The sequence below is a fragment of the Vanacampus margaritifer genome, chromosome 11, assembly GCF_051991255.1.
Source record: "Vanacampus margaritifer isolate UIUO_Vmar chromosome 11, RoL_Vmar_1.0, whole genome shotgun sequence".
Classification (NCBI taxonomy): Eukaryota; Metazoa; Chordata; class Actinopteri; order Syngnathiformes; family Syngnathidae; genus Vanacampus; species Vanacampus margaritifer.
Genome location: NC_135442.1, coordinates 12,177,482 through 12,187,513, shown reverse-complemented (window position 1 = coordinate 12,187,513; position 10,032 = coordinate 12,177,482). Strand labels below are relative to the sequence as shown.

The 10,032-nt window shown below is 35.8% G+C and overlaps 1 protein-coding gene across 2 annotated transcripts; it reads left to right on the top strand.

Moving 5' to 3' along the window:
* Positions 1 to 19: 19 nt before the first annotated feature.
* LOC144060565 (ankyrin repeat and SOCS box protein 9-like) lies at positions 20 to 7,707 on the top strand. Of its 2 annotated transcripts, none has more exons than XM_077580238.1 (8): positions 20 to 224; positions 2,208 to 2,597; positions 2,663 to 2,742; positions 4,860 to 4,967; positions 5,159 to 5,309; positions 5,369 to 5,503; positions 6,442 to 6,633; positions 6,728 to 7,707. In XM_077580238.1, exons 2-8 carry the CDS (start codon positions 2,483 to 2,485, stop codon positions 6,853 to 6,855), a joined length of 909 nt encoding a protein of 302 aa, XP_077436364.1. In that variant the 5' UTR covers positions 20 to 224; positions 2,208 to 2,482; the 3' UTR covers positions 6,856 to 7,707. The 2 variants fall into 2 exon arrangements, with proteins under 2 accessions (XP_077436364.1, XP_077436363.1); XM_077580237.1 differs by lacking the exon at positions 20 to 224 and adding an exon at positions 418 to 619.
* The last annotated feature ends 2,325 nt before the right edge of the window (positions 7,708 to 10,032 follow it).

The following is a 10,032-nucleotide window of genomic DNA, read 5'->3' as shown; positions in this document are numbered from 1 at the left end:
TACAAGCCACCCAGTCGGCCCGGCTCGCTTCGAACAGACACGCAGGAAAAAAGGGGGAGGAAATAAAGGGAGTCCGCTTAGCCCAATTCTTTGACTGATCACATGGTGGCTACATCATGTGCTTTCGTTTAATCCCCCTGCAACTGCGCTTCAAGTATGATAGCAGCACATGGGTGGATGATGTGAGGTGACTTTTTCACCTACTTTAGAGGACACTTCATTAGGTACGCCTGCACAATTGAATGCAAGATTTTTTTTTAAACAAATGCCTCCCCTTATTTCATATTTAAGTCATTTTATTGAATCACTCATAAGTTCACAACTGACTCTTGTTTTTTGTTGTTTCTAAAGGGGGAAGCCACCTAAGGCCATGTTATTTGTTTGTTTGAGGCTAAATTATGGGGTGAATGCCACGGACTTCCGGGTTTTACACATTAGCGCCGTTTCAGGCCACTGCTGGCCGCGTTCCAACACTCGCACCCCCACCCCTGCGCACCCCAACCGCGCGCTCCCGCTCAGGGCATCGCGTCTATCTGAAACGCTTCGGACACTGAGACAGACACAACACACTCGCAGCCTCGCACCCGCCGACGGGAACGAGCAACCGAGAGCAACAAAGGTGGGAGCACAAGTACTGGAACGCGGCCCACACGTCGCAAACCGGAAACGGAAACAAAGTTGATGGGTGAAACCCAGAAGTCAGAAGTCCCGCCTCCTCCGTGGAATATAGTCCATTAGTGTGTTTTTTTTGGAGACAACGAAAGGACAGCGCTGCAAGTGGTAGATAAAGCCTCCTCCCAAAAATCTACCCTGCTACTCTGGCTACCTCATTTTGAGAGTCATGCTGGGTGCACTTTTGCACTTAGCACAACACAACAATAGTCAAATCAACACACACATATGATGGTGAACTAATGTGCATTTGTCATGTTACAAGTTGGAGAGCAGTCAAGTCTAAATCCACGGTATTCGTGCACAATGGGCTGTCTGTGCAGCTCATTAGCGCCGGCGTCATGTGACCTCTTGATAAGAACAACGGTGGACCCCACCACAGTCTGTGTTTGGATAAGTTGAACTGTCTGCATGACTACAGTCAGGATATAGGCTACACGCTACACACATTTCATGTTAAGTTCAACTTGTTCCAGACACTGGCCATCTCTCTCTCTTTGCAAAAAAATATATTTCAGCCCATGGAGTAGTTGAAAGGGCAAAAATGGCATATTACCAAATTCATGATTGGTTGAATGATTATGCATCCACAGTCCTCTATCCATATAAACTCATAAGGCACAAATCCAATGTGATGACAAGTTGACAGTATCAAGAAATTCTGCTCCACTTTCAAGTCAAATTTCAGAATTTTAACATAATTCCTTGCTAATTAAAACAAAAATCAATTAACATTACGGAATTGAATTCCTTGCAATTTAAATGTTTTTTTTGTTAACTTGTTGACAATGGTTCCTAGGTTCCATTCAGGACCCCCGTTTTTTTTTTTTAAATTAAGTATTGTTTTGTATTGTAATTCTTCGTGTAAAATTGTTTTTAATTTAAAAAATAAGAGTTTTATTTTTTTCATTTCTTGTACTGCATATTATTGCAGCAGTATTTTCATAAAATCACAATTTTCCTGTAACAGTGCAATTTTATTCTAGTAAAACGTTTGACTGGTTTTCTCACCATAATACAAAATCCTTACAAAATTTGGGATTTTTTTTCAGCCCCCCCTGTAAAATCTGGAGTTTTTTTTTAAAATGTAAAATTGCTTTTATTTTATTCTCTAAGTAAAATAGTATTGTTTTTCTCTGTGAATATATTTTATTGTCAGAAATGTATACTTAGCTTTTTTGTTGCATTGAACCTTAAGTCACTTTATTCTTTAGTTTTGTCTTTTCTCATTAAATAACGATGGCATGAATGTAACAAAATTTCCCTTGGACTGGACTTTATTCTGGGGAAATGATCAATTTTGCATGTAGTGTTAAATTGTAATGGTTGCTAAAGTGCGATTTTGTTTACATTGTTCTCATATTTTGACCAGCCTTTGTTCTGAAAAAAAAAAAAAACTTTTCTCATCATAATGAATGTTTTTGTTGAGCAGTTAACACTTCATTTTATTGTCTTTGATTTTGATCCCAACATATTTTGTCTTGTCAAAAAATGAGTCATGAGTCCTTTAACATTTTTTTTTTTTGTACTTCCAGGTGTTTAAAAGAGGGAAAAAAACCACACCCACCAACATTCCAGTCAGGTCCACCAGACTCCTCCCATCTTTTTCTGCACATCTTGGGAGTCAAATATCAACACAAATATTCCAACTTGCCCAACAGGCCTCCCTCTTACAGTATTTGTGGCACCTCCATTGGCTGAGACACACCCACAACACTGAGGCCACCCGCTTCCTGGAGTGCAAATAGCTGCTCTCAACAGGAAATGACATCACAGCGCTTTTGTATGCCCAAAACCCAACGAGCAGCAGATGTGTTTCAAACGTGTTTTGAGCAGCAGGGCAAAGCGGAGCGAACGAAGAATGTCAGGACATGAAGAGAGTCAAACCCGACCTTGTGTTTTCTTCTCCAATCCTCTGATGAGTGGTGAGTGACACACATGAGCTGCCTTTTGTTTATTGCAACATGTGATGTGAACGTTGTCTGCACAGATGTGGAAGCAGACTGGACTCCAATTCATGATGCTGCTTCCAATGGACGCACGCTGACATTGCAAAAGCTCATTGCTCAGGTGACCCGAACTTTCAAATACGTCACTTTCAAACCTCCTGAGCTTTTTAAACATCAACAGGGGTCATCAAGTAATGCACAACTACATGTTGCATAACATGGAGTATTTTTTACTTTTTTTGTAGATGATTGTTGGGACTGGGGAGCACGTTTAACTGCTGAATTCGAAAAGTACCAAAACTACAAAAACACAAAAATAGCAAATGAGACAGGCTTGTGGAATTATAAAAAAAAAAGATGCTTGAACTTTTTTTTTTCTACCAATAACTGAAAAATAGGGCTTGCAAAATCATTCACCCCCTTTTCTCTCAGTGCAGCCAACTGACTCCAGAAGTACCCTGATGAGTTGTGAATAGGTCTGATGTTGACCTAAATGGCTGCTGCTGATAAATAGTCCACTTGTATGTAATCGAGTCTCAGCACACTGTATTAATGAAAAACAAAAAAAGTGTGGACAGCAGATAATATTGTGACATAGCTTTCAGCTGGATGTCAGAGATACATTATGAGAATAATGTTGTCACATAGCAAGAAATAAAGTTTTACGTTTTAAGACAAAAAAAAAATCTAATGCCATGAGAACGTCTTGATATTTTTGCAAAACTGATGTAATTTAATGGAGGGAAAAAATACTGAGAATAAATGTGGACATTTTTGTGTCGTAATATTGCAAGGAAAAAAATGGGGATAGTTCTAGAAAAAAGATGTAATGTTTTGAGAAAACATCATTTTTCAAGAAAAGAGCTAATTATTTGATAAGTCAATAAATGAATATTTTTTTTCTGATCATTTATTTTCCTAACTTTTGAAAGTGTTGTCCTATTTTGACAAGAATATAGATGTAATATCAAAAAATAAGAAATAAAGTTATTTCCTTAGTGCAACCCCCCCCCCGGTAATATTCTGACAATAGTCCTATTGTCAGAAAAAATAATCCTATATACAGCATAAGGAATGCTTTTTAAATCGGTAAATTTTGAGAAAAGCAGTCATTTTATGAGAAAAGGATGACTTTTACAAATAAATTTTTTTTTCAAGAAATTATTTTAAAAAAGTCATTAATTTTATAAATAAATGTGTAATTTTATGTTTTTTTTGCAATAATTTATTTCCATATACAAAATAAATTAGCCAGACTATTGCATAATAATAATAATAATAATAATGATACAATTGTATTTGTAATACACTTTACATTTCATTTCAAAACAGCTACAGTGTCAGGTAAACAAAATTAATAAAAAATAAAATAAATAAATAAAACACAAGTTAACTCATTCAATGCCATTGACGGCTATAGACGTAAAAAAATTTGTTAACAAGAGTATGAAAACCTAGAATTTTTGGTATTTTATTACATTTAGAACAGATATAACATTTGTGATTAATCGTGAGTTAACTAGTAAAGTTATGCATGCAATTAATATGATTAGAAAATGTAATCGCCTGACGCCCCTAATTTTTAATAATCTTTTTTTTTTTTTTTTTAAATCGCATCAATCGATTACATTTTTTAATTGTAATTAATCGTATGACTTCAATTGTTAACTCACGATTAATCATGCATTTGATATCTGTTCTAAATGTAAAATAAAATTAAAAAAATCTCGTTTTTCATAATCTTGTTAACAAAAGTGGAAATTTGTTTAAATTACTAGAAATAGTTGAAATTAATTTTTGACGTCTATAGCCGTCAATGGCAGTGAATGAGTTAAAAAGTGTAGGTTTGTAATCACCGTCAACAAATTATAAAACATATAAAATTTAAAAGGCCTTCTGAAATAAGTATGTCTTTAGATCTTTTTTAAAGGCCTCTCCGCTTGCATGACAATTTCTTAACGTCAGTAAAATCAAAATAATGTTGCAAGAACATTTGAGAATAAAGTTATATTTAAAAATGAAAATACAGTAAAATCAAACTTGGGATATTTTGAGGAATAAGTCTTAATTCTACGAAACTAGTAGTAATGTAAAAAATATTATTACTTTGTTGCTCCCCCCTCCCCTTCCCCCCAGGCTGTTGTTTTACTCATAAGGAGTTTGTCCAACATGTCTGGGTGAGCGCGTGCAGGAAGTGATGCCATCGAAAGGTCACCTGGTGTTGTTGTCGTTGAACAGGGTGCGTGTGTGAACCTGAGCACGTTGGACCAGGTCTCCCCCCTCCATGGAGCATGTACACAGGGCCATGCAGCCTGCGCCAAGTTGCTGCTACAACATGGCGCTAATGTCAGTATGACATCATTTTCCTGATTTTTTACATAAGTCAATTTTGTGTTTAGTGCATAGTAAGCATACTCACTTGTAGAGCCGGGGGGTGTGATTATCAGCTAATTTTACAATTAAAAGGTCAATTTCTGTTAAACATCCTTTTAGCTATTAAAGTCTTAATGTGAGGGAATGTATTTTTGCGTAACCAGGTAAACAGTGTGACACTAGACGGACGAACGGCGCTGTCGGAAGCGTGCGGCCGGGGTCATGTGACCTGTGTGTCGCTGCTCCTTCGACATGGAGCGAGGCCTCTGGGGAGCAGCGCGTCCAGCTCCCCGATGCATGCGGCCGCAGCCAAAGGTGAGACGTCACCACATGTCCGAAGTGCTGCAAATGCTATTGTGACCATTTTCACACAGGTTACCCAGAATGCATTGAGTCCCTCGTGCAGCACGGCGCCGACTTGGACCATAACATGGATCAGTCTGGCACCCCGCTCCATGTGGCCTGCTCCAATCAGCAGCTGACTGCTGTGAAGAAACTGCTTCAACTCGGTAAACATCCTGATTGCTTAACTATGGCTGACATTGCATCGGTGCGTTAGCGTGGAATAAAATGAAATTGTCTCAGCTATGGCCTTATATAATCTCTATGTATGTATTTTAGCAATAACCTAGAAAAAAAAGGGACCCGTGATAGCGCTGTGGGGAACACCTAAAGTAGTGTTTTTTTCTCAAGATCAGCAAAAATAGGCTTAAAAAAATGGAAAAACAAACACAACTAAAAAAAAAAAAAATTTTTAGAAAAAAATTAAATAGTTTTTTCTCAAGATCTGCAAATATAGGCTTTAAAAAATGAAACCCCAAAGAAACAACTTTTAATTTTTTTTATTCATTTTTGGAAAAAAAAAATAAACTAGTGTTTTTTTTCAAGATCAGCAAAAATAGGCTTAAAAAACGAAAAACAAAACAGGAAAAAACACTTTTTAAAAAATTTTATTTGAGAAAAAAATTAACTAGTGGGTTTTCCTCAAGATCAGCAAAAATAGGCTTCAAAAATGAACCATCCCCCCCCCAAAAAAAACTTTTAAAAACTTTTTTATTAATTTTAGAATTTTTTTTTTGTTGTTTCTTAAGATCAGTAAAAAAACGCTTTAAAAAACCCACTTTTTAAAATAAATAAATAATAATTTTAGAATTTTTTTAACTAGTGTTGTTATTAAAGATCAGCAAAAATATGCTTCAAAAATGAAAAAAAAACACTTATAAAAGGAATTTTAGAAAAAAAATTAACAAGTGGGTTTTCTCAAAATCAGCAAAATTAGGTTTAAAATGAAAAAAAAAACTTTTTTAACTACTACAGTAGTGTTTTTTTTCTCAAGATCAGCAAAAATAGGCTTAAAAATGAATAAAAAAGTAACAAAAAAACACTTTTGACTTTAAAAAACAAAAAAACAAAACCACAAGAATCAAATACCTCTCTCCTGTCAAAGGTGCAAGTGTAAACACTTTTAGGTCCGGCGAGTCTCCTCTGCACGTTGCCGCCCGTGCGTCCAGTCCCGAGCTGGTATCGGTTCTGCTGGAGCACGGGGCCGACGCCTCCCTGCGGAACCCGGAAGGCAAACGGCCCGTGGACCTGGCGGCCCCCGACAGCGCGGCGGAGAAGCTGCTAAGACAAAGCGCAGGTATTCCAAAACAAATTCCTCAGTGTGAGTAAGAGTTATTACTGCATAAGGCAAATTTATGCTCACTCTTGGGGGACCGCCCGCCCGACTTCAGGAGTCCCGCAGCTGATGCACCTGTGCCGCCTCCACATCAGGACCACTTTAGGCAAACACAGGCTGCGCTCCATCATTCACCTCCACCTGCCCACAGTACTCAAAAACTATCTTTTGTGGAAAACCTGAGCATTTATTCACTATCCAGGAAATCCAGTTTAAGGTCCATGTACTAGTAATCGCTTTGTCACCACTAGTAAGACAATGTATTGCTAGTACTAGTAGTATGACTGTATTTACTAGTGCCACTTTTGGCCTACTAGTACACAATTAAACATTACTAATATTAGAATACAATGCTCTGCTGCACGAGTGCAGCCAGCAGTTTAAGTAATATTGTTTAATTGTTGGCCTAAAGTAGCACTAGTACAAAAAATATCGCTGAATTTTCTTACTAGTGAGGACGGCAAGTGTACTAGTACAGACCCTCAGCAGGATAATAACGACAACATGGAATAAACACTTTTTTAAAATAAGCTTCCCTATTTAAGGGAGGCTGCAGCAGTTCTCTACTTTGCCAACAGAGGGAGCGCTTGCATAATCATTGAGTGCAAATTTGACTTTGAAAGGATGTTCAACTGGGAATCCAAAGTCACATGAAGGTCAACGTTGATTCTGATCTCCAGCATGTTGTATTCATGAGCTGGCACACTTTTTTTTCCTTCTTCACTTTCATCTCCGCTTGTTGATGTTCCAAATATATCTCTTTTTTTTTTTTTGCCTCCCCAACTAGGGCTTGCGTGAGCCTTTCAAGCTGAATTGACATTTTAGGCAGCAACATTGAGGCCATAAGTGTACTTTCATCTAAAACGGATCACTCTGATATAAAATGTATAGAATTAGAGAGGTTGATTGAATTATTTTTATTTTATACTATCTTACTATATAAAACCTCTCAGACCCCGAAATGATTAAAAACTGGTTGCTTTATTGTCTTCACACAGTAGATATGATTGCCTTGAGAATAAAGTCATAATAGCAGCATGGTGGTTCTGTCTTGAATCTTTGCCCTGGCCTTCCTGTGTGAGCTTTGCTTGCAATAAAGTCTGAATTTTACACAAAAATATCAGTTATTTATTTATTTAAATATACTACTACTACTACTATTAGAAGAAAATATAACTAATGAGGACAAAGTAAATTAACTATATTGAACATTCTAAAAAAGTAAACATTTTGTGAGAATACAGTGGTAACATTACAAGAATACTTTTATGACAAAATTGTAATAAAAATGTTTTTTTTTTAAAGAATTTATGAGAAAATTTCTCAATTTTTATTTTAAATATTATAAAAACCTAATTAATCTTAATGAAAAAAAGGTATAATGTGAGGGGAAAAAAATCTGAAATTTATGAGAGAGAATAAATCTTACTTAAATATTGCAAAACTGACAGTTCGCTACAGTTGCATTTTGCCCCGTGAAGCTAAATAAGGTAGCCAAAATATTACAAACAGCTCTCATTTATGATACAGTACAGTTGTAAACCTCTGCAAAATACAGCTACATTAACCCCCCCATTTTTTTGTTTTAAATATGATCTTCTGCATGATGCACACACAAACATTGAAGTAGACCTATCAGACAGACAACATAGAAATAACAGGGGATTCAGGATGGTGCCTTGGGGAACAACAAAATTAATATCTTGACCAAAAATGTCCAGAAGCTGAATTGAATACAAAGTGAGAAATATGTTGGGTCAATTAGTTTGTGTACTTCATAAATTGACACGTGGGAATATTCAGAATATTTAGTACACTAGTACTATGGCGCTCTTCACAGCACACATCCTAGGAATCTTTCTGTATTGCAATCATTTTGTCAGAAGGACTACCGGTAGTCCAAAATCCAATCTGAAACTATATGACACATTTGGTTGCGGGAATTGCTGCCAAAGGAGGCCATACCAGACAAGGGGTAACTTTTACCTCCATGTTCTGTTCTGTGCTATTTTCAATAAAAAATATGAAAAGTTGAAGCATTTGGTTTATTCTTGTGACTTTGTTGAAGATCAGACCACATTTAAAGACCCATTTATAAAGAAATTCCAACGGCTTCACATACTATCCCATCCTCCCACATTTCACCAACTCCAGAGCATCCTTCTATTTAAATGCAGCACTCAATTCATTTTCTATTGATCCTTTCTCCCAATTTGGCTGAACGAGTACATACTGAATGGCCGGAGGTCACGCTAACATTGATGCAGCTTTGATTTGATGTAAAATCAATGTAATCGAGGGGCTTGCGGGTCCTAATTCTGCCAGCGGAGAGACGCAGCATGGAATTAATGATGGCGGAGTAATCATGGGGCCGTGAATGCGTGTATAGGAAAGTCCTCATCAAAACAGCTTCAAGGCTGTTGACATCAGTTATGAGTACTAGAGTGAAATTAAATACAAATAATGTTGACAACATTGATGAGATTGGTAGTTATCTGCGATTTTTTTATTTTTATTTTGAGAAAAATCTTTAAAAAATAAAAATAAAAAAATTCTGAGAGAAATATGTAATATAACAGATTTGCAACTATGAGATTGGAAATTTTCTGAGAATGCTTGTAATTTTGCCAATTTTATTTTTGTCCATGTAATTATGCCAATTTTATTTTTTTTTTTAATGTGGGAGCAAAAACAATTAGTAATTGTATGAGAAAAGATGTGATGCGATGGGAACATGAATCAGTTTGAGAAATAATTAGGATTATTTTGTGGGGGGGGGGGGGGGTAAATCACATTACGAGTTTTTTTTTAAATTAAAAATTTATTTTAGTAAGTGTATTTGTAAATGACAATTTTGTTAAGATTGTTTTTGTTAAATAAAATGTAATGATTTTTAGTAATCTACAACGATATTTGTAATTTTATAATTTTATGGGTAACATCTTTCATTTTATGAGAAACATGTTTGAGAACAAATGTGTAATATCTTTTTTTAAATAATCTAGATTAAAAAAAAAGTTTATCTTCATGATGATTTTTGTTTTAAATTGTAGTCACAATGCTTCAAGTGTTGCCATGTAATATCGTTATATAATAATTTTACAAATGTCTATCATTACGTAACATTATCAGCATCAGCATTATCAGCGCAAAAAAAAAAGTCAAATTGACCAAGTTGGTCCCTTTTTGAGTCATAACTCAGTTATTGTTCAACCAAGTGTTTTTTTTATAATGTTTAAAGCAATGACACATTCTTAAAACTGCTTAGTCAAAAATAACCCGATTTAAAAAAAAAGATAAGAAAAAGAGCACCAACCCAACAAACATGTGTCATAAATAACAACTTTGGTGAAAAAAAAA